Consider the following 25,010-nt stretch of genomic DNA (forward strand, 5'->3'; position numbering starts at 1 on the left):
ATTTATGTTAATTCACGAAATATTTTTAAGCCTCTTCGAGCTCGCCCCCCCCAAATTGGAGGGTTTGGGGTGCGGCAGTTACCATCCTGTTCCCCACTATCCAGCACTTTTGTCATCACAGAGCAACTATTTGCTCCTTTGTCTACACAAGACACACAACCACACCAGTACGCAAGATAATCGCCTATAACTGCAACATAAAACGTATTGTAAACCTATACCAGTAACGCTCAGAATTTCGCGAAAGCGGTGTTTCACGTCAAACTAGTCGTGCTGGATGCGTTTGTGACGCCATCATTGGCTATCCAGAGTTAAAAATGAGGTTTTGTGAACAACAAGCAATATAATTTTTCATAAATACATTCCAGAGCAGTCAACTGGTAACGGTAATTGCGCATGTGTCTCTGTGAATGTGTAGACTGTCCTGTATATAATTTCGAACAAATGCATCTATTCCCCACCAGAAACCATTGAATTCCCCACCAGTGGGGAATTCCCCACCGCTTGGGAACCACTGCTTTAGTGTATGTTCTTAATTCGTGACCTCAGGTTTGTTATATAATCAAAAGATATTGTAGTGGCTCAAACGTAGCAGACTAAAAGAAAAACTTTCGTGAGACGCATAAACAAATTGTCATGTCTTTATATCTGACTGCATGTCTACTGTCTAGCAACTCAAGTTGTAAATTACTATATAGGGTCAGTGGCCACATTAACTACAATATGACTTGAAAACATTTCATCATGGTTAAAAAGCATTCATTCAATGCGGCCGTTGAACTTAACAATCAAGTCAAATAATCGATTGGTTTGCTGGTCAGATGGCGTTGTAAAACGTGTTGTAACACCACATGCACTCAATTAAGTCTGATGATGAGCAGACTTAAATTTGAGTGCCGATCCAGACGCATTTGAGTGCGAGCATACTTTTTGACGTGAGTTGAGTGCCGAAATCGTTGCTGAGTCGAGAATCGCTACTCGACACCAAAGGTATTGGTCTTCACCTAAATTATAAACTCCAGATTCCAAGCAAAGCAAGTGAAATTTTTGAATATCATTTTTTATGTTATAGATTGATTTTATATTATTTTTGTCGGATTTTCCAACGTCAAGGGGAGCCACAAGTTGGCTAGCTGAGAGCTGCATGCAGCTCTCGGACCCGCGGTTGGCAATCATTGATCTAGAGAGGATTTTCAAGTTAATTAGATCTCTCGAAAATACTCTATAACTCATGTTGGTTTATGAAATATTTTTTGAGTCCCCTTCGAGCTCGTTCTCCACCCTATTGGAAAATTTGGGGTGCGGCAGTTATGGCCCTGGCAAGAATGCAAATCGTTGGGCGCGATAAATTGACCTCCATGAAAATGGGCAATGGATACATTATGACGTAACAAACAAATGGCGCATCTTTTTTAAAGGGAGTTCGTTATCTCATTAGGCCTTTTCAGCGCAATCCATATATTGTCTTCCAACATAGCTTCTAAGATGCAAAATAAATGTAATCGTGAGTAATCGTGATTACTTTTCCAATGTAATCGTAATCGTAATCGACTACTTCCTGATTTTGCTGTAATCGTAATCGTAATCGTAATCGCGTCTTTCAGAAGTAATCGTAATCGCAATCGATTACATTCATGAAGTAATCACCCCATGTCTGATTGCTAGTATGTCCTATAGTTGCTGATTATGCAGATTCATTCGCAAACGACCGATGCGTCTTCGTCGTGGCCACATTCAGCGTATCCCCAAGAGTTTCCCGGGCAGTCCCAAATTGAAGCTTCGGTGCCTACACATTCCATTCCACTCAACGCTATCAACCCCGTGCCTTCTCCGAAGTGAGCCTCCCATAGAGCAGAAGTGGCGTTATAGCCAAGCATGCGGCAGACCACTCTTGCGTCTTCGATGTCCCATAAGTCATCGCATATGGTCGCCCATTCTCCGAGGTACAAAACCTCAACGCGACCCGACGTCGACCCGTTTCCTCCGACCAGACGCACGGCTGTTTGTGAATGCGGTGTGAGCACTATTGGAAACGAAAAGTAATTAATAATGAAACGACGATAAGAAATCAGAAAATGGATGTTGCTGTTGCATGAAAAATGTCTGGTTGTTATTTTTCATTTATTGCAGTTGCTCTTAACCGGGGTTCGCACGATTTAGCTTGAGGTCAAGACTAGGGCAAGTTTTTGTTGCAGTTAAATCCGCGGAAAGTTGCATTTATTCATTTAGTTTCGAAAAAAGTTGCAGAAGCTGCATTTTGACCACATTTTGCTCGGTTGACAAAAAAAAGGTTAATTTTCCGGCTCAGCTCCCGAAATACCCGTAAAAGCGTTACTTCGGTGCTTATTTACGGTGTTTCAGTCGAATTTGGCCGTGTATTACACCAAAATCTAAAATACTTTCATGAAATCTCGAAAAAGTTGCAAAATGTTGCAAAAAGTTGCATGAAAAAGATGGACAAAAGTTGCAAAAAGTTGCATGAAAAATATGGACAAAAGTTGCAAAAAGTTGCACTATAAGATTCCTTCAAACAGCTTAAAACAGCATTCTACATATCTTACGAGTATTTAGGAAGCTGCCGGAAGCTGTAAAAAAAGTTGCAAAAGTTGCAAAAACTTGCCCTAGTCAAGACACATCATATTCAGGAGTCACATTAATTAGCAGAAAACGACTGATCTATTGAGAAAGGCATTATAACCCAACGGGTATTCCTTCGAAGTCTAAATATGATGTATTTCGAAGCATAAGGAGTAGCAATTCCCCAGCCATGCGTGACAGTGGCCAACTGATCTATTAATCCTGGTTATCAATATCTATGATGATGCTTTTCTGTGTACTTACCTTGAAGTTGCCTTAATGTAGAGTCCATTTTATTCGATTGATTTTGCTGTGACCGCTGTACATCTTAAAACGAATTTTTTGTCACCGTGAATACTGTAATATACATGCAGATGGAATTTATATTTCGGTTCTGTATGCGACCTATGGTTCATTGTTTGTGTTACGAGATCTATATGCTCTACGTTGTGAGTATTTATTGTGTTTTCGCGAGAAATATACCATTACGCGGCATTAAACAAAAACATCAACAAATGCTTTGGATATGGCTGACTTGACTCAAATCATTGGGATCGGCTGTGATTCTATTTTTCCTACCGTTTCTTCACACTAGCATTTACGTAAGGTAACTTTCGACGACCTTACCTTGAATTTCTTTGAGCAAAGTATCCAATCGCAGTTCCTGAGCTTGAATTGTTTGATCAAGTTGTCCTAATGTAGCTATAATATCGAAATTCCAAGAATTATATGATGCAATGATCTACGGCGTAGCTCTGCATGAAATATTATCATGGGAACCTTAATATAACAGAATTGATTAGTTTGAACCGTAATTATCATGATATCATTGTCCCTGGCCCACAATGAAAAACTATCATTGGAACTTAATATAATAGAATTGATTAGTTTGAACAGTAATTATCACGACATTACTGTCCCTGACCCACAATGAAATAACCGCCAATTCTTTGGTTTACCTAATAGTATCTGGCAGTTTTTACAAGCATAAACTTATGGTATAGACTGCTCCCAGTCGCAATAGTATATAGCTATATAATAGAATGACAAATATCTATTTATATTTACCGGCTGAATATATCGGTTATACGACATTACCTTCATTTTTAACAATGCGATCTTGAATCTGTTTGATTTCCGCATGCTCGATTCTCTGAAAAATGTATTGGTCGTTTTTCAAAAAAAAAAATGACCTTAACCCAGGGATGGGCAAACTACGGCCCGCGGGCCGCATGCGGCCCGTGACAATATTTTGTGCGGCCTGCGAAGGCATTGAGCAACATAATAAATTATTAAATATTTTATTGTTGGCGAAATAGCCCGTCCTCCAGGCCCACCAAATAACCATGAGCCGTATGTTTGACATCCGTACACAACATCGTAATCACTTTGATTAAACAGAGATTATTTTTCACGAGGACCCAGAAAGTTTTTACTGGTGTGAATATAATGCACTTACCGTAACGTAAGTCAAAATTGCGAGAATCAAAACGGAGAGCGACAGCAGAATCGAAATTGTGAGCAGCACGATTACAATCTTCAGCATGAGGTTGCTCAGTCCCACACTAAACCCTGTGCATAAGTGTTGAAAAATGTACGACTTATACCACTAAAATCGACACACCTATGAGCTGACTTGGAGAACTAAATAATTTTAGTTGTCAAATTAAGCTATGAGCAAAGTACCGGTAATCTAATTTTAATCTATCTTGGTAAATGTTTCTTTGCTCTAAGTGTAATTTAATTGATTAAATATTTATTTGGTCAAATTTTAATAGTAGTCTAATTTGTGAAATGTTTCGACGCTCTAATTTTTATGCTAAACTAATTTCAGTAGATTGTAGAATTGCATAGTTGGAAACGGGGCGAAGCTTACAGACAGTGGACGTATCCTTGCTTATGGTTAGGGTTGCATTTAAAACAAAAATCCATTTAACCTAAACATGTTTAAAACAAGGCTCTTGTTTAAAACATGTTTTATTTTTATTTTTTAAGCCATGACGTCATGAATATTCAATTGTGACGCCATAGTGTCTTGACATGGACAATTGAAAATATAGGGTAAATATAGCTCCTTTGAAAAAATATCTATACGTACTGTAACTGTTGAACCAACTATTTTGAGGGTTCCATATCGTACACGTCGGTAATATCGGATGGTAATCGTCCGTAGACTCGTACAACATGTTTTTCGGCAAGTATTTACACGATTATGGCACAATTATACAACTTGAAAAAAAAATCCCGAAAGGCCTTTGTTTAAAACAGTGTTTAAAACATGTTTTAAACAAAGTGTTTTAAACAACCATTTGTTTTAAATGCAACCCTACAGTGATGAACTGAACTTGATTAAATTTTCAAGTTTTCGTTAATTCAGCAATTCAAATTCTAATCTAATTTGGAAAAAAACTGTAGCTATAATTATAATTTTAATCGAATTTACATAAGCTCCCGCGAAAGTTTTGTAAATCTTGTGAATTATAAATCCAAGAAATTCGATTTAGTGTCGGTAAAACTGATCCTCTTACATTGTGCATTTTTGCCGGGCCGATATCGGATAAAACAGATAACTATCACCTTCGCCGATAACCCCGAGATATCCAAACAATATACTTAGGAAATATGGCATCCAGGTTACGGCGCGTTTTCCAAACTTCGGAGCATTCATTTGAATAGCTTTACAACCATCGCTATGCATGGACTTGAAATAAACTAGGCACTGAACGCTTGTAAGCGAAGGTAACCAGTGACGAAGTACTTCTACTTTTCCAGAGTACTCCCGTAGCTTTTGTGTGCTTGCACTAATTACTCAAATGGTTACGATTTTAGACTATATACTTCTACTCCAACTTAACAGTTTCCAGATCTTTATGCAAAACTTAGCCTATAGAATACTTACTTCTTTACTTACTGGGAAAATGATACTTCGACTTGTGCTTGAGTAGAAATTAATGGTATTAATTATGCTTCTATGCTCGACCACTACTGTGATTAGGGTCGAATTTAAAACTAATGGCGCATGTTTTAAACAATTTTTTTTAAATGCCATTTTGAAGAGAACAAAATATTTTTTTCTAAAGTTGTACAATTATGCCATAATTGTGTATATACCTTCGACCAATAACGTAGCATGAACCTACGGACGATTTGCAGCCGATACAGTTGACGTATACGATATGGAATGGTTGGAACCCTCGCAATCGTCGTCGGTTCAACAATTAAATATAAATCATCAACACGCAATGGAGGTTCTGATGATGATGACCAACGACCGTAAAAATTACTACATTACAATGTGGACCTGGTCAAAGATATTTTTTGGTCCTTAAGACAGGTGTTGGAAGCCTTTTTCGACAAAGAAGCCATATTTACTCTAGATTTTCAATTGTCAATGCTATCACACCGTGACGTCACAATTAAATATTCGTGACGCCATGACAGAAAACGTGTTTAAACGTGGTTGTTTTACATTGATTTTTGTTTTAAATGCAACCCTAGCTGTATCTTCACGAGAATTGCCGATATTTTTACCTCTACCGACAATCGAAACGGTAATAACCGTTCGGCTCTATTTATGATAATAATACCATTCAAGAACAATAGATTTATGACTCATGCGCTTCAAGCAGAAGAAATCTAATGCTAGCGGCTATAATTTTGAAGAGCTTTTTGGTACAAAACTTCAATATATAATTGATTAACATATTCATATTCAAATGAATCCGAATATTTTCGGCTGACCCTCGTCAGGGGTGGTCGTCAGCAACTAGTAGAGAATTGGAAAGAACGTTGTGTATCAACAATCGTATCACCAAATATATGCAATCGCATGGTTACCTTGTTTGGGGTTAGACAGGGCCGCCGTCGTCACCGTGTTCGACTCGGTAGGTTCTCCTGATATGTCGGCAAAGTTGTTGTGGTATACTCCTTTCTGAGCCATTTATTTTCGTGGGAATGACCGTGGGTGAACTAAAACTGTCGATATATCTTCGTGCAAGATACAGATTCTATTGGCGCAAAAAATCGTAGGCTTATTACTATTAACTCTATGTATAGGGACCTACGCGTGGATCGAACTTCAAGGATCATATGCAATGATCTGAGAATTGGATTGTATTTATGATGGAAAATATAGGCCTACAGCATCAGTAGAGAAATACGATGATGCTGAATTAGTTCTTCAGTAAGAGAGCAATATGATGACCATATCGGACAGGGCAAAACGAGTGCTGAGTAGGGCTGGGAACAGTGATTCGAGTACTCGAATATCAATTGAGTATTAATTTTAATGATTCGAGTCGAGTAGTAAAAGACGATTTTTTTGAGTACTGAAATTATACGCTCCTCGCAACTGAAAGTTAATTTACAAACGAGAATTATACTTTTGACACTATTTTTCACTGAGGAAGCCTGGAAAACTTGATTGGTCGTGTCGCAAACATACGAGACATAGTACAAAGCTACTAACGTAACTGGAAATAACAAATTTCCGAAGTCATAATCATCCCACAACATTATCAAGAAGTGCAATGAAATAAGTATGATCGAAAAATACCGAAGTATCTTTAATGTGACGGATAACAGGCTTTTTGTTCTTTGTGGTGGCATAAAAGGTAGGCTACATATTTGAACTTTGATACAGTATATTCTGTTGTGGCGTCATAATAAGTGATAATCGAATACTCGAATCGACGCGTAATATGTGATTCAGAATCGAATCACGTAGGTACTCGATTTTGCCCAGCCCTAGTGATGAGTGAATCTATTCCCAAGTCAAGTTTTAATCTCCGAGTTCTCGAATGCCACACGCATAGGCTCAAGCTGGAAAATGTAGGCTAGCTTTCGCGAATATAGTATTTCCCGTTCAATTTTATCAGAAATAATTTAGTATTTGTCTACCATACTAATGACACAACGCCACGGGTTGATCACGACTTATTTTTGGAGCAAATACCATTTTTATGAACATACATTGCACTTTGCCACTAGCTTTGCATGTAGTCTACTGGTATGATGTAAGAGGCGTATAAATTCAGTACTCGAAATATTGACTCGCGCTGCTCAACTCGAATCATTACAGTCAATACTCGGATCATTGCGCCCAACCCTCTGTCTTAGCCGCGTAACGGAAATGTGTGTTTTAGTTTCGTTCTCAAACAGTGGGACCTTTCATTTCTGACTGATTACTCTTCCCACACCTTGATATTTCTTAATCTTGGAGCTTTTGGTGTTTCCTAAACAATCCACAGCTACGATGGTACAATTATATATGCTCGTTCTTTTTATGTTTTGTCAATTCACGATTAGATGACAATTTTTTCGAAGAGATTGGAATGAGCCGTGAAGACTATACGTGCGGTGCCAACCTTCTATACTGGGATACGTTGGATTGCACAGATTTAACTTCTATGCGGCATGGATTCGAAATATGCAATACTTCTGACATAAGTACTTTATAAATCAGTGGCGCGAATGTTTACCATTCGAAAGATGTGTCCGGATCAATATTTCAAAAACCTTTTTATTAATGCCGCCCAATTTCCGATTTGAAAACCTATAAATTTGTTATGCTGATTACTAGAAGAAAATAAGGTAAGAGTCTTCACCCAAACCTGCTAAAAGCCTATTCGTGAAGCTGATTATTAAGAAAGGTCAGAGGTTTCGCGATCCCCAGGTTGAAAAGCTCTAATCCGGATAAACGAAGTATTTGACTTCGCGAATTACTGAATCAAAACTTTTATCCACCTGTAGGAGTATATCATAGGCTGCAAGTTAACGGAAATTGGAAGCGGCGAAAAGCTACATGGCTCTTAATATGTTTAGCAGGTCACATAATACCATTATAAATTTATCTGGTCTCCAGATGCATCTCAGACGTGGATATCCTCGGTTGAAAATGCCGGTACATGAACTTCGATTTGAATGCTGTTGTCTTGCTAATGTACGGGGTCGTCAATGTACTCGCTAATGTCGGACCTATACACGAATAGGACACAATAAGATTCATGACCAGCAACAACAATTCTTATATTGACTATATACTCATCGTGTTTTCTAGTGGTTCGGCAACGATTTTTTAATGCGCACTTTTCAAAATCCGCAACTAGAACTAGAGCTAAAAACAGTAGTTACTGACGCATGGAAGACTGTCAGGGACGTACAAAATTGAAAGTGATTTCAGAGTGGAATTTTCGTGTCCAGTAATGACACGTAAGGCCGAAAACTGCGCAAAATCATGTATCGGACAGGCAAGCACTCGCCTTAAATGCAAGTTCAGAGGTTATTAACCTTAAAATAATAAATATACCAAACCAACACTAACAGTTCTTGACTTCTAATCTCACTGCCTTGCACCTTTTCTAGACAAGCCGAATATCAATTCGCATGGTCTTCTCTGTGAGACCATACTCATTCTCTCACCTCAGCGTAACAATATATAGCCTACTCTTTCCCCACTGCAAGGTTGATGTAGGTCAAGCTTTGTCAACACATCTGAAGAAAATACCAAGTGTCTTTTCACACACGGGAGCTTGCTTCTATGTAGGTAGGAGAACAGTAGAAAATTCCCAAATAAATTCAACCGCCGCGTCTATTAAGGGTACTTTTAGCTACCCTTTTATTGTGATTTATCAACTTCCCAATTTACAGGCGTAACCCGAGAGACTCGTTCTCTTCTCCATATTTCAGTATTCGTGACATCAATGTGTTTGCGCTGCTATTGTGTGAGTCTAAGCGTGATTTCCATTGTCGAAAATATAGCCTACCCTATGTCAAAATTGTGTTCGGGTGATGTGTTCTTTTAATGAGCCTACTTTTCATCACTTTTTAATTGTGCCTGTGCATTACGTAATATATTTCACAATTTTCTGTGCATATTCTTTTAATATAGTTCGAGCCTGTCTTTTGAAGCAGTATATTTGGTATATTTTAAGCGAATTCTGTCAGCCATAGGAAATTTCCTCTCTGTAAACGTTTACGTCGCAGTGTTGTGTTTGTTGACACGCGTCTATTGTGTTCGCGTTTTGGAAATAGCCCATTCTGAGTATCACTGGATAGGGTGTCTGTAACTGGAAACGTATTCAACCAAAACACATAACATGTAACAATGCAGAATGCAGAATTACTGGAATCGACACCAAGTCATTGCAATACCAAGTCACGTCTATTTACAGGCGTAACAAAAGGCATATATGCCCTAATCCTAATGCACTGAAAGAAAATACAGGACTCTCCATAAACCAGTTAAACCATTGACAAGTAATAGTGGAGATAACCACTTAAGAATGTGGTGAAGGTGGTAATATAATCTATAATTATTTCGAATAAATACGGTTGAATACGCCTAATTCGGACACCGGATTACCCGGACGGTCATTTAGGTCGACCAAAATGCGAGGGAACGGAACAAAAGTATAAATTGCATGCAAAACAGCAGCAAATTCGGACACATTCTCGCAATTCCTATCGTTATAATATGGCACAGTAAGCAGCACTTCGTTCGTTTCAACACAGGATGAGGAATTATGGTGAATCAATGACGATCCATGCGAGTAACAATCGACAAGTGTTGTTAACTTTTCCATCAATGATTTTTTTCCGGGATAAAAGCTTTTGATAACTATTGTCTTGTGGTATAATTTTATCAAGTGAAAATACCCTTTCAGTCGTTACTGCCTGTCTTAGTACCGTATTTGATGAATAACTGTAGGCTACTATTTTAACCCTGTGTGTATGTGTGTGTGTGTGTGTGTGTGTGTGTGTGCTGCATAGTAATACTCTATCTATTGAGTCCTTTGGTATCGAACTACTGTACAATATATATGGTATATGGTAAACTCTTTTGCGTTTTAAGCGATCAGTGCCGATTAGCCTACTGCAGTGTAGTGTAATTGAAAATTAATTTATGACGCAACGGTATAGTATTTCGAATGCGTTATCCGATTTTACGCATGACCATGAAACGAACAATCGATTTTCCGCTTAATTCGCCCGAAAGTGAAAGCAACCGAAGCGTCGGAATCCTTCAAATAATAACTTCATTTGATCAACCGGAATAATAACCACTGTTGCTGTCCATGCTGATTACTTAGGATCGTGGCATTCTACATAAACGTCTTCCTCGTGCCCGCAATTGTGAACAGCCCACGCACTCTTCTCGCATTCCCAGATTGTTGCTTCTTCCCCAGTGCACATCACATCCGTAAGCCATATTCTGCCTTCGCCTCGATTATTTTCCGCCACGGTGCTGGCGTTTGTGGCATGACTGTAACCGCGCATGCGACATATGACAGTTGCATCATTGATGTCCCAGCTATCGTCGCATATGGTTCCCCACACTCCGTTATAGGATATTTCGACTCGCCCCGAGCTCAACGATCCACCCTTGAACCTCAAAGCCGAGCCCATGACAACTGAAAAATAGTAAACAATAATCCAGGGCTGTAAACAAGTAACTAGGTTCCAAGTCACAACTCAATCCTACTGATATAGTTTTGACTTGTCGAGTCATTTTCAATTCACCACCTATAGCCAAGTCATATAGCAAACAAAGCTTCAGTCCAAGTCATAGCGTTCACTTTTCATTATCGAGTTCGGGTCAGGTTAAATTCTTTTTTTGAAGCTATTGGGTAATATCAAAGGCCTCCCATTTTCTCACTCTTAACATGCGGGTATATTCGAACAGATAGAAGGCAGCTTATATCGTCTATCGGTCCTGACAGACAAAACTTGAATCAAGCCATCTAGAATGTCTCAATGTTTAAGAAAATGACTCGGGTCGAGTCAACGAAGAATTGCGACCCAAGTCACTACAACCCCGCAATAACCATGTTCAATAAATCATTAGCTAATAAGCCATTGACAAATATTGAATTTGTGCGAGGAATCACAGAGACGACATATTTCGCGCCGTAGGGAGAGGCCATTTATGCTATCATTGTGTGGGTAGACTTATATCAAAATCCGCCAAGCTACAGTTTGTGCCAACAAAAGGAGTTAATGTATAGTCTAAAAATAGTACATTGAGCTTAAGCCATCTGTCCGCCTCGATTATATTTGAACGCACAACGCTTTAACCGAATAGTCGTATTTGGCGATACGATTTTTGAATGACATAGGCTACAACGTACGTTTAAAGTCTTTACTATAGTCGCATAGTTGCTGGCGATTACCCCTAACGAGTGTCAGCCGAATGTAATGGGGTTTATTTCAATATGAATGCATTATTCAATCGTTCAATGCATCAGTAGAATATCCCAACAAGAAATTGCTTGAACCTCAGAAGCATTAACGTTGTTGCGTTCCCGTTGTCAGGTTACCCTAAAAAACGCTGCACACCAAATTTGGTTCAATTCCAACAAGTATAAGATTCCGCAGATCTAATTAAAAAATTTAATTTATTAGGGAAAATTGAAAAAAAAAACTTTTTAAATTTTTTTGTCAACCTCATAAAATTGTTGAGCTTTCTTCAAAAACTTGATTAGTGGATAATCCGAGGATTATCAACGAAAAACTCCAATAACTCCGCTTCTACTACTTGGAATTGAGTCAAATTTGTTTTGCATCGTCTCTGAAGGCAGCTCAACAATTTCATGGGGTTGACAGAAAAATTTGAAATTTTTTTCTAAAATTTTTCTGTATAAATTAAAAATTTTAATTGGATCCGCGGAGCCCTATACTCGTTAGAATTGAACCAAATTTGGTGTGCAGCGTTTTTTAGGGTAACCTGACAATTTAATCACTGAATGGCTGGAATCCAGAAAAAAAAAGTTATTTTTGAACAGCCCTAAGCCACACACATCAAAAATAATACATTTTAATACTAGTAGCCTATGCTGCGTTCATGCGCCGACAACAGTTGTACGTAACGCAGCTTTATGAAACACATCTGACCCTCGCGATTTCAAACTGTGGTGCATTTTTCCATGGTTCGCAGTTGTACTACTGTGCAAGTGTGCACTTAAAGTACAAGGAAGTGACTATTCAGTGGCGACCATTTCGACAGCCGGACATACCAATATCTAAGGTTTCGGCCAACCAGCGACGGACAATTTTGGCCAAGGTTTTATCTCCGCCGATCATTTAAGTACCGCACTTTTCCCATGCGTATTTTAGCCAAAACTTCATGTCTTCCTGCGTACCCTTACGATAAAGTATCCCAACGGTATCAGACGGTGTTTTCCAGACAAACCGATGTAGGACTAATTTTATAATGAATTCAATCGAATTTGTGTGATGTAAAGGTCGGCACATCTTCATGATCAAGCCATTTCTTAGTAACGACATTTTACGTGCCTGGCTTGTTGGCCATAGTGTACCCAGCACCGTGACCTCGGACACGAACAAAATATCCGCAGAAAATCGCGCGAGTATGTGGGTCGCGCCACTCGTACAGTGGCGCGACCCACATACTTTAACAACTCATGCTTTATAGTACTGTAGAGTGCGAGACAGTATTTGGGATGACTCAACTCAACCTTTGAGTTTGAGAGCACGTTGATGACATTGTTCATGATCTGAATTTTGTTGAAAATAGCTAATTTTGATTTGTGCATGTTGCATCGAGGTTGGTATAGGTCAGATGCATGCACTACATCTAAAGAGGAGCTTTTATTGGAACTTTTAGGTTCTTAGACGTGATTAGTACTCGCCTTCTAGACCGGCTTGCAAATGATCCAATTTCGTTGCTTGCTTGACAAGGGTTTGATTGAGCAAGCCGATTGTCATCGTGAGATCTTGTACGTTCGAATATTCTGCGAAAAAAATATCAGTTTAAATTTTCAAAATTACATTATACGGTCCAATACATTACAGAAATTAGTGCAGTGAAAATAACAGGAGGGATCAAAACGATCTGGTAAAGTAAATCAAGTAGCCGGTAGTACCGGTATTTTACTGCGCTATAAGATGTAGTTAGGCGAAGGCTCTGGCATGATGCATTGCGAACGAAAATATCAATCGATATACTGTAGGAAGCATTGTGAAAGTCTAACAAACTACCTATTTCGCCCTATACGAAATCAATCAGTGCATTGCATTGGCGCAGTCAGCAAAGAATACTGCGTTATTTCTCTGCTGTCTGTTGCATTTTCAGAAGTTATATATATCATTGCGACCACAATCATTTGCTACATTGCATTCGCTGTAACTTGCATAGCCTATCAGTTTAGTATTGGCGTTTTCGCCTGTGAATGAGCTTTCTGTATTTGTTCACTTGAAAACTCTGCTTTCCATGCGCCCTTTCTCGGAAACGTGTCGATGTCATATAGCCTATACTTGTTATACTATACTGACTATTTAATCTAGTGAAGACGCAACATTGTCGCCGGACTGATATATTGTGTCATGAATTCATTGAACCTGTTCTAGATTTGCTCTCTTGCGGGATATTTGCATTGAAGTATTTCTCATTAAAGTCCTTACTTTTGATAGGGTCGTGCTGAATGATATTGGCATCATACAATTGCATCACATCGCGCGGTATATATGAAATCAACAGGCGAGACGCATTCGGCCGACTTGGATGTTTTATGGGATTCAGGCTATAACAGTATAGCTATAGCTCTGCGCTAAGGCCGTCAGCCCTAATCATTCTATGTACAAAGGACATGCATGGTTCTGAACTTCTGATCCGTGATGTATACTCGCCTTCTACGCTGGCTTGCAAATCACGCAATTTCGTTCCTTGGTCCGCAACGGTTCTGTTGAGCAATTCGATCGCCTCAACGAGACCTTGTGCATTGGGATATTCTGCGATAAAGGACATGTCTGAAAGAATGGATAAAACCTTTCGTTTAGTATTACCTTGAGTTACGATGCCAGAGCTTAAGGTATCATTTACTGAAGTCAGATGACTCTCTAGCTTCTCTTTTGCTTCTGTGAGTATATCGAATTGCATTAGTAGGCGATCACATGTCCAATACTAAACTAGCGTGCACACTGCACTGCCACAACTAATCGTAAATGAAAAATCCTACTGCTATTACAATTAAGATAGGGTTGCCATATTTTGAAATCGGTAAAGGATGACACTTCTACAAAATTTTCAAACCCAGAATTCCGGAGAAAAATCTCCAGCAAGAAAAAGGCCAACTTCCTCGCTCAGGGCCAAAATACAGTTTTCCGTCTCGTTTACAGGTGGTTGACTAACAAAAAAGAAGTCATTTTCCGGTCAGCTCCCGGAATACCCGCCGGAGCTTTACTTCGGTGCTGATTTACGGTATCTCACTCCAATTTCACAGTAAATTTGACCAAAATTCTCAAAAGAGAGGACAAAATCTCAAAAAGGAGAGAAGGATATTTGGGCGTCCTCGGAAGACATTTTCAAAAACATGAAAAAGAAGGAGAAATCCTCCTAAAGGAGGACGTACGGTAACCCTAATTAAGAACCCCACCTTGATTAGTTTCATTAGCATCATTAACTTCATTAGCATCATTAGTTTCGTTGTAGAAAATCGTGGCGAACCCTGCGACACTATAGTTCATACACACGATATCATACAATCGCTATGTATACGACGGGATAAGGTGTATGGGGTTAATGATTTTGATCTTGATGATGGCGAAACGATGCAGCGAGCAATCAGAAGTTTGGAATGGAAAGAAATTTAACCGAAGATGGCATGAATTGTCAAATCTGTGTCAAATATTGTTTTTATATAATACACAAGCGATCACCATGCTGTATATTATCTTACGCTGAATGAGTCCATGCAAATGTATAAAACGCCATTACAATCGCTGTTGATCTGAATGTAACTGAATCTAACCGTTTTATGACAGCAAAGGATATCATAGTCCTCAAACACAGGACGGAATCCCGAACTATCTTATCGTAATACAGCAAGTTGTACATATGCACTCTTAGCGATGTATATTCTTATTCACACCCATACATCATGGGTGGTACACGGGTGGAAATACACAGTCTTTTCGCAGAGAGTGTGTTATCGATATTTCGATATCACGGTAATTTGATTGCCATTACAGGCCTAGGTTAGGTTTGATTGGTGTTGCAGCCTTACGATGCTTCGAAATAGTGATATTATTAACACGCCAATGATGATTAATGGTGCATGGAAACATAAAGGTGATCCAGTTCCTATAACATAGAACGTCGTTGTTACTCATAGCATGACATTTAAGTCTACCAATGCTTATATTAATATGAGAATGAGACGTACGAACGTTGCCATTACGTCACCTACCCATTTGCAGTTCCTCGAGACGTGCGATAGTCCTCGCGATCTCCTTATTGTTCTGACGAAACAAGAGCGAATTAACAGAGGAGGGAGGGTTGGTTCGATTTGTTTGAAATAAGGATAGTCATGTTTGAAATAAGGTCAGTATCATGTTTGAAATATGGTCAGTTGCTATAATCACTGTAAGGTCAGTTGTCAGTCCCAGACATGATGTCCGAACACACCCCAGACACCATGTCTGAACGGCAAGACATGCCGAACCACATCTCAGACACCATGTCCTAATGGCAACACGGGCCGAACACACCTCAGACATGATGTCTGAACAGTAGGGCTGTTCAAAAATAACCTTTTTTCCTGAATCTTGCTGGTTACTTGATTAAATCGTTAGGTTGCCTTATAAAACGACGCACACCAAATTTGAATTCATTCCAACCAATATTCGCGGATTTCGTAGAGTTTGAAAATTTTGAATTTGCCTAAAAATGCAAAAAATTTTTACAAATTTTCCTTCCAACCTTATGATATTGTTGCGCTGTCTTCAAAAACGATGGAAAACAAATTTGACTCAATTCCAAGCTGCAGAAGCGGAGTTATTCAAGTTTTTTGATGATAATTCTGGGATGTTCCAACAATCAAGGATAGTCCCAGAACTATATCAAAGAAAAACTGAAATAACTCCACTTCTACGGCTTCGAATTGAGTCAAATTTGTTTTGCATCGTTTTTGAAGACAGCGTAACAATTTCATGGGGTTGGCAGAAAAATTTGAAAAAATTTTTTTTTGCACTTTTAGGCAAATTAAAAATTTTCAAACTCTACGAAATCCGCGAATATTGGTTGGAATGAATTCAAATTTGGTGTGCGTCGTTTTTAAGGCAACCTAACGATTTAATCAAGTAACCAGCAAGATTCAAGAAAAACGGTTATTTTTGAACAGCCCTACTGAACAGTGAACACGCCCCAGACACGATGTCTGAGTGTCAACACCCTCCGAACCCACCCCAGGCCCCATGTTTGAATGGCAACAGAGGCCGAACACACACGCCATTCACGACGTAAATACTAAACAAGGTTAATCAGGTTTGAAATACGGTCAGTCTCATGTTTGAAATAAGCAGAGGTGGTCAGTAACGAAGTACTTCTACTTACTCAAGTATATCCAATTTCCCGCTAATTCTACTTCTACTTCGCAATATTTGGTGATCTACTTACTTACTTTTCGCTATTTTCAGTTTGTCAAGTAGAAGTAGTTTAATCCTGCACTCAGGAAGATAGCCTGAGAAATTTCAGAGCTGTTTTCACCGAGCATCAACATTTAATTTTCATAAAAAAGCCACTGTGTTGACTGCTCAGTTTCCTGTTTAAAGTCTTTTTAAACCCATTTTTTATAACTCTGTTTGGTTATATCGAATGGTTCGCATTTGGATATACTACTAGATATACATCACTTTTGGCAGTTTCTGTAGCATTTTCAAGTACCACTACCAATAGACGAAATCACAACAGTGTGGATGCTTTACTATTCTTCGAAATTTCAATGAAATGTCGGTCTTGGCCGTTTGATTCTCTAGTCATATGACTTGGTTCGAGTCAACCACAATGACTCGAGTCCAAGTCGAGTCAATACACGGATTGAGTCGAGTCAAGTCGAGTCATTTCCGTATATTTCGAGAAAATAACTCGAGTCATTGTACAACCCTGTGACCAATTGGTGTGGTCGTGGGCGTATTCGGACTATACGTCGCCATTATGACATCATGTCTTGGATGTGTTAGGACTGGGTTTACCACTGGGAAATCGTGCCTTGGATATGTTGATATGCAACTGACATTATAATGAATATAGCGACTGACCTTATTCCAAGCATAACTATTCTTATTTCAAACATGAGACTGACCTTATTTCAAACATGACTATCCTTATTTCAAACATGAGACTGACCTTATTTCAAACAAAATTGACCTTATTTGAAACAAATCGAACCAACCCTGGAGAATTAACAGTAATATTCACACAGTCCTCAGAACTGAGGATTCCAGTCTGCAATTTCTTCAATTTGCAGAGCAGAAAGCAGACTATGTTAAGGGCGGGAATCCGACGAACTTTTAATCTACGTAGGCTATTTCACAGTGGAGTATATTTGCTCGAATTCGAGAATTGCATTTCATAAGCAGATCTCGTAACATAAATATTCACTTTATCCAGGAAATCAACCTGTATATATCACATTCGCCAAAGCACATAATTACTATACAATGCAAGAGCAGTGACCGACCGACAATTAAGTTTGCGCTCACCTGTACAACAACTCCCAGTGACGTAATTGCAAGAACAAAATTGACCAATATTAACGCAAATATCACAAACTTGACTTTGTCTTCCGAAAGCCTTTTCCCACATTTCGATGTCGGCGTCGTTGCTGCTGCTTTATATAAAGTGTATATGTGGTGGGTGACGCATTGTCTTTTCATTTGTCTCGCAATGTCCAATTGCATTGATAGGGTCAAGCATTTTTGATTTTTTTATATCAGATCAAAACGCCACCAGGTTGCGATATTATAAACAGATTGGAGGGTGCCGAAACGACTTGGAATATAGTCTTTTAATCAGAGGCCCACCTTGAAATCTAGAGCAGGGCTTAACACCACGCGGCCCGCGATCCGATTTCAGATTTCTGATGAATGCTAAGTAAAGCATTTTGGAATGCTGAAATCGATTTCACTTTCAAAATATTGTTGTTGTTGTTTCAAAATAAGCTATTCTCCCGAACCAACGTCAACTAGCTATTCTTCACTAGCTGATGTGACTGGGGGTATCGCCCCTGACGTCCAGTGGCCCAGGCACTGCTGCCAAGACGGAGACGCTTGGATACGACTTATACGGCTTCACCACGGGATCAAGCTTTACGAGGAGATAGTGTTTCAGCTAGTACCATGTCTCGCTAGCCCCAATATCGATTCCTTAGTCGCCGATAAACGTTGTCTCGTATCATGTGCAATTGCGCATCTCATAGTTCAAAATAAAATGATCGTGACATTTTTTGTTGTATTTGTATTTATTTATTTAAACATTGCTTCCTTTGTGGTTACTATGCCCGTCGTACATGTTAGAGAGCACAGCGTTGTACTGACGTAAAGATTTGAAAACGTGGCTACTAAAAGTGGGGTCTATTTTGTCTCGATATTACATTCTTGTGGACCGCGGGCTCTACGAAATTTGAAAAGTGGCCGATGACCCGTTTGGAGTAGGCGACCCCTGCTCTACTATGTGCAAATAAGAGGCTTGCACGCTGGATGAAAAGTAGCGAAAAAAAAAACATAAAAGGAACAGAGATGGAAATGAATACGCCATGTGTCGACAACTCGACATGCTCAGACTTTTACTAACCTTCTACTGGTCCGGGATTTTGTGGAGACGCTTGCATATGTTCATATGTATTCTCGGTGTTAATCTGCACTGTCCCTTCAGACGCCAAGTCGTAAGGCGCAGTATCTAACGACCTGGGTACTTGGTACAATGCATCCATGCTGCCTTTCTTCCAATGACCGGAGAACAGGTATATTTGGATAGCTCGCTCTGGCGATATCTGTAGGCGACCGATTGCAAACCACGCAATAATAAAATGCATCAAGGTATAATTAAGCGTATCATCGGTTTGATTTTTGCGTGTGATTCATGATTCGTTTTCTCCAGTAAAGCTTCTGTGGGCGTATAAATTTTGTAAGCATAATATACGAATGATTTGTTACACCATGATGTGCTAGCTATGTTGAGTTTACGCTACCTGCATGTGCCAGAACATGAGTCAGTTTGCGGATCCCATGACTTACTAATGATGTATACCGTCATTTGATGTGTCTTGAATAATAAATGGTAATATAAAAAATGCGAATTTAGTTCAGTAAACTACCCGAATCCTCAGATGTTCGACTAATGAATCGCAAGAACAAAAGTTAAGATAACCGCGAAGCTGGCTGAAACAAAATTTTAGGAAAGGGATATGGTTTGACAATTGCATGCTATCATGAATATATTGTGACGAAATAATCATGTATGACGTCAAAATCTCCAATTCGAAAATTTCGGATTGGTGAAGCCGCCTGGCTACGCCCGTGCAATTTTATTACGAGTCGTGATAGAGCGCAACCGATATTGGATTTTTGGGGCGATACCGATAAACCGATATCTAACTCCTACATCGATAACACCGCTATATTCAGCCGATTTTCAAATTAGGTGGAATCTACCTCAAAAGGCGCATTTTCAAAACTTCAGAGCAAAATTTTTCAACAGCTTTACAGCCATTGTCATACTTGAACATGGAATAAACTAGAAATGCTGCATCTTGTAAGGTATATGAAATACTCCCAGTACTCCCAATACTCCCAGTCTAGCGGTCAAGGGTTCTAGTTTTCTGACCTCCTACTATAATATTGTGACGTCACTAAAATTGCCGATATTTTTTTACGTCCAATGGCCGATACCGATCATTCTTTCAAAGTGTAATATGGACTCGATATTATCGGCGAACTGATAATCGCTCGGTCTTTAGTCGTGTCTATAGATTTCTTGTAAAACGTTCCACTATATGCTACAAATGTCTATTTTGCATTATGGCATTCCTATAATGCACGCCTTCCGGCCAATATGTAAGCTAACTCTCGATACCGGAGAGCCATAATGGTTACTGGATACAAAAGAAGTTCATATACATCACATAAAGTCGCTTTCGTGAAGGCTGATATTCATGATTTTGTTTTTGTACTTTCCATAAACGGTATTTCTGTAATGAAAAATATGCTGGCTGTGTATAGGAATCATCGTACGTAAAGCTGCTCCCTGTGACGATCCTTCCGAATTCGACAAAGGAACTGTTTGCAGTGGCGTGGCCATTGGTGATTGCACTGCAATTTACTCGCAGCAAAAGTCACACATGAGCAGAAGCAGAGAGTAGTCCTACAAATATATCTCGTGTGAATCATAAGGTGGTGATAAATTCTGAAATAACCTTAGCATAGTCGTTTCCAGAGATAGTCTGTAACAAAGTAGGCTATGTGTATTCCCACGTTTATGGGAGTCGATGAATCACGTCACTGGAATATACACTCACGAAGCCACAAAGCCAGTCATTATAGGCCGCGTTGTTTTGTGGTGGTTTTAAACAACAATGAGGAGTATTCAATTTAAGAAGTTACGCAATTTTTATCATTTGATTGCAATATTCGCCGTTATTCATGAATGATCAGCGGAACTAATAAATCGGTTTTTATGAGTCGGTCCCATATTCCATCTTCATTTACTTTAGGGACTTCAAACTCAATCTCGGGGCTGGATAGTGGATATACAGTATGCTTGTAAAGTGTAGTATTATATAACACCTTGTTGTTGGTCTAAAAACTTGCAAAACTATTAAGAATCTTGCGGGCCGCTTCAAATGACCTGGCTGGTTAATTTATCAAACCACCATCTATCAAAATTAGCATTTATTGAAAACGTGCATCATATGTGTTGTGTTTCGTGCACGCTGCCTCAGTAAGCTTCAGAACAACTCGATAAAATGTGCTGCGTCGATAAAACGAAGACTGTGTTGTGCTAGTCCGCATCACGAGGAAACGTAGGTGGCAGCAATTCGTCTACGCAACAAAAACAAACACTCAATCGTTCGTAGTCACTTCATTAAATTTAGATTCTATAGAAGAAAGTAAGGAATGGTGCGCCAGGTTTTCTGCCGTGAATCTTATAGTTTAGATAATGTGGAGCTAATGAACACGAGTGACCTAAAGCAAGATGTCCAGCATAGAAATGAAAGTAGACAGAATACTCAGGTATACTTCCGTTGAGGATACTTTCAAAACATGCCTACGCAACGCATAGCATCGATAGCTTTGTGCAAACTATAGGCAGGTGCGAACATTAAAGGGTGTATCCTCGATTAGTTCACACCGCTAACATCACATTCTATATCGTGGCATTAAAAGACAATGTGATTACTCCAAGATGAAGTGCAAAAGTGTTTTTCTTACTTGTATAGGTTTCCTCAGTCAAATTTGATTGCATAATTCTTACACCATGACAGTAAATTTATCTGCGTATGAATCGCGCCTGCGTCGTTCAGCGAAACCTATAGCACAATTTGTCCGCGTAACCACGCGTGTGGGACTAGGACCTTGAATGCGTGTGGATTTTAGACCTTTTTATCGTCAGGGCATGGTAAAATACATGGGAATTGGACATGCAGATGGTGCAAGAAGAAGCCTATCGGGTCAAAAAATTGAAATGAAGAAGCTTTTCTAGTGCAGGGGGATAATATTAGAACTGCAACAGAATTATCTGTACTAAATTTTGCTACTTACTGAGCTATTGGTAACATGTTGGTTACTGCGGACGCGAATGTGTATGGTTAGACCTATATATGGTTAGAGGTCGTGAATATGATAATCCAACCTTTTTGGTTTCCAAGCATTGCCCATGCTGTAACAATGTATTGCTTACTGGCATGACCAATTCTTCTGTCATTGGTATTGTGTCAGTGCAGAAGTATCATAGTTCACGTCACATTGCGTCAGCCGTAAGTCTACGTCATGGCATATCTGTATAGTACAGCCGTTCCCAAACGTTTACGTGTTGACTTGTCAACGATCGAGTCGTCTCAATTAATTCAAAATTTTGGTACTAACTTTCAAGGCGGGTCTATATTAAAATGGAATTACGGAGTCCCGTTTGCTCGTAATGCACAACGCTAAACTCGTTTCATATAAACAATGTGCTTTTTGGTTTTGCACATTCATGTTTGTGCAAATACCCATAACGCGGCACCGATTGCATTTCTAATATGACAGAAAAGAGAACCGTAAAATATACAACAATTATCAAGTGCCCAGTATAGTATATACTGTGTCTGCTGTTTCAATATACATTCCTGATGTGAATCAATAACTTAATCATTCATTATAGAACCAAAGAATGAAACCAGTCAGTAAGATGGTCGATAACATCAGAACAGAAGATATAATTTAATGAAATATAATATAAGTCGAAGCGTATAATAACAGCGCGTTGAAGGGTAGAACATCCGACGTTTCTGGTTATTTATTCCAGGGAAATATATTCCAGTTGAGTTACACAATGGATCAGGGTAAAATAGGATTTGGCAGATTATTTCTCCCGTCGGATTTTTTCGGAAGTAACTGCCAAATCTGCCTGAAAGTGAAACAATGTATTAATGGTAAAACTGTTATTGTCGTTCAAGATATACGCCATGCAATTTATACAATCATTCAAATTGTGTAGCCTAGTGACCTAGTTTAGTCATACTCTCGTGGATCGTATTTACTATGCACGTCGTTCAGTCATGCATATCATGAAATTTTCTATGGTTTTCTGAACTGACTCTGATAAAACATTTATTCAATTATAATTTCTTCGCGAAAAGGCACACGTCAACGATTCAATACTTCGTATGATTTTTAAATTACGGCCAATCGATACTGGTCCTATTGTGATATAATCATATAGTCACTCTACAACTGTGCTAAGATTATGCAGCGATTAGTTGATTTACAGATGATGAGTATAGCCTATGTGCATTGTGCATGAGACATAATTTCAAATATCGACACGGTAATAGAATGCGTAGCAATATTGCTTATAAGCATAACAGAATCAGTATTTGGCTAAGGTCTCTCATACGGAAAGAGTATTCATGAGAAAGTTCCGGCTGTGCGTCATACTCTACGTTTGCCGTCTTCTAAGAGCATTAAGATGTTACATACCTCATGGGCATGCTGATACAGCATGATGGCAGGATTCGACACAACTATAGTTCACGTCGACGAACAAAAACCGTTAATAGCGCAGATCAGATTGCTACAGGAAATTCGTTAGCAGATGAAGCAAGTCTACAGCGCAGCCCGGCGTGCGTAATCTGCCTAACGGGATGTACATGAGAATTTTCACCTCCTATAATGTTCTCTCGATGTTGTTATACAGTTCACATGCTCCCGTATTCGTGCCCTGTTCAGGAAGGTGCTGTAGCTGGGAGGAAATTAGGGACGAGCGAATTTTTAACAATACCATCGAGGCCTAGATACTACGATACGTAGGCCACGATACCATGGTGTAACACGGGCGGGCAACTTCTCCGTTCGGAGGGCCGGATATGGGAAAATGAAGAATGAATTACTTGCCGGGCCGGATTACAAAATATATACATTAATCGCGTATTTATCCACCTATATGCATGGAATAACTCGTATTTAATGTATGTTTAAAGCACATAGAGACCAAAAACAGTAGGCTATTTAATGAATTTATCAACAATAGCTGTTGAAGTCACCAATCAGACATCTGTGGTCGGTCAAAGTTGTCAACGAGTTCTTTGAACTCTGGCTGCATGTCGTATGTAGAAACCCTAGTAACGACTGTACAGTGTACGTGAACATCAATTATATTGGAACGCAGCACTGTCTCGTTAATGTTCATTGTTCATGGTCGAAAATGTATGTAGACCCGAACAGAGCAAGTAGTTTCATATGACTATGACCATCTTTCTCAGGTTGGCAAACTTGGATTCATTCTGTGACGCATAAAATTTGTCGATATTTTCAAATTAAAATTTCACTTTCAGGGTATAAACTCCCTGCTGGCCGCTCAAAATCCCTTCGCGTGTCGGATCCTGCCCGAGGGCCGTATGTTGCCGGTCCCTGGTTAGAGTAGCGGGTCCATCGTTATGGAGTGAACGTATGAGAAGTCGAAAATTTGCAGTAACTAACTATACGCTACCCCATTGTCTGTGCTAGTTATTGTTCTCTGCGGCGAAATCATTGTACTGTACTTTCGCTTAAGTCCAATCACGCATTTGCAAATCGTTACCTTTTCTTCAATGAGAAATAAGCCTACGCGAGATTTGGCTAAATTGCAGCATGTGATCAAGATACCATCTTGCTTATAAAATGTACACGGTATCGCACTATCGCCTGTGAACGAAATCAGAACAATAAAATTCATAAGAGCACTCGTTTTTCACATGAGCCGGAATCGATCCATGAATGGACGCGGCTTGATGGCGAAACCTATACTTGAGGTGAGGCATCTGTAGAAATATCGTATATTTTCACAATGCACATGCGCTGCAATGATGATCAACAATCCCGGGCTATAGGCGTTAGACTCGTGTCTGTTTTGTTAGGTATTCAATCTATAGCTGTGGCTCTTAAACATTTTGAGGCACGCT

At 39.3% G+C, this 25,010-nt stretch overlaps 1 protein-coding gene across 1 annotated transcript; it reads right to left on the reverse strand.

The window, feature by feature from the left end:
- Nucleotides 1-1,663: 1,663 nt before the first annotated feature.
- On the reverse strand, nt 1,664-19,484 carry LOC145457624 (scavenger receptor cysteine-rich type 1 protein M130-like). Its single transcript, XM_080335846.1, has 12 exons — nt 19,166-19,484; nt 18,076-18,203; nt 15,783-15,834; nt 14,380-14,451; nt 14,224-14,325; nt 13,227-13,328; nt 10,662-10,988; nt 4,037-4,149; nt 3,676-3,730; nt 3,205-3,279; nt 2,842-2,904; nt 1,664-2,023 (listed from the first exon to the last, which is right to left on the reverse strand). Exons 1-12 carry the CDS (start codon nt 19,404-19,406, stop codon nt 1,695-1,697), a joined length of 1,659 nt encoding a protein of 552 aa, XP_080191972.1. The 5' UTR covers nt 19,407-19,484; the 3' UTR covers nt 1,664-1,694.
- Nucleotides 19,485-25,010: the final 5,526 nt, after the last annotated feature.

This window comes from Botryllus schlosseri, chromosome 15 (genome assembly GCF_051294905.1).
Source record: "Botryllus schlosseri isolate E-star chromosome 15, Bs_hap1, whole genome shotgun sequence".
Classification (NCBI taxonomy): domain Eukaryota; kingdom Metazoa; phylum Chordata; class Ascidiacea; order Stolidobranchia; family Styelidae; genus Botryllus; species Botryllus schlosseri.

Excerpts from the sequence above, each read along its gene's own strand:
- LOC145457624 (XM_080335846.1), bottom strand. The coding sequence starts at position 19,406 with ATGCATTTTATTATTGCGTGGTTTGCAATCGGTCGCCTACAGATATCG. Across the intron at positions 10,989-13,226 it reads TTTGCAAGCCGGTCTAGAAG|TTGTCATGGGCTCGGCTTTG; the intron begins GCGAGTACTAAT and ends ACTATTTTTCAG. Across the intron at positions 4,150-10,661 it reads AGAATGCCACGATCCTAAGT|GGTTTAGTGTGGGACTGAGC; the intron begins AATCAGCATGGA and ends ACTTATGCACAG.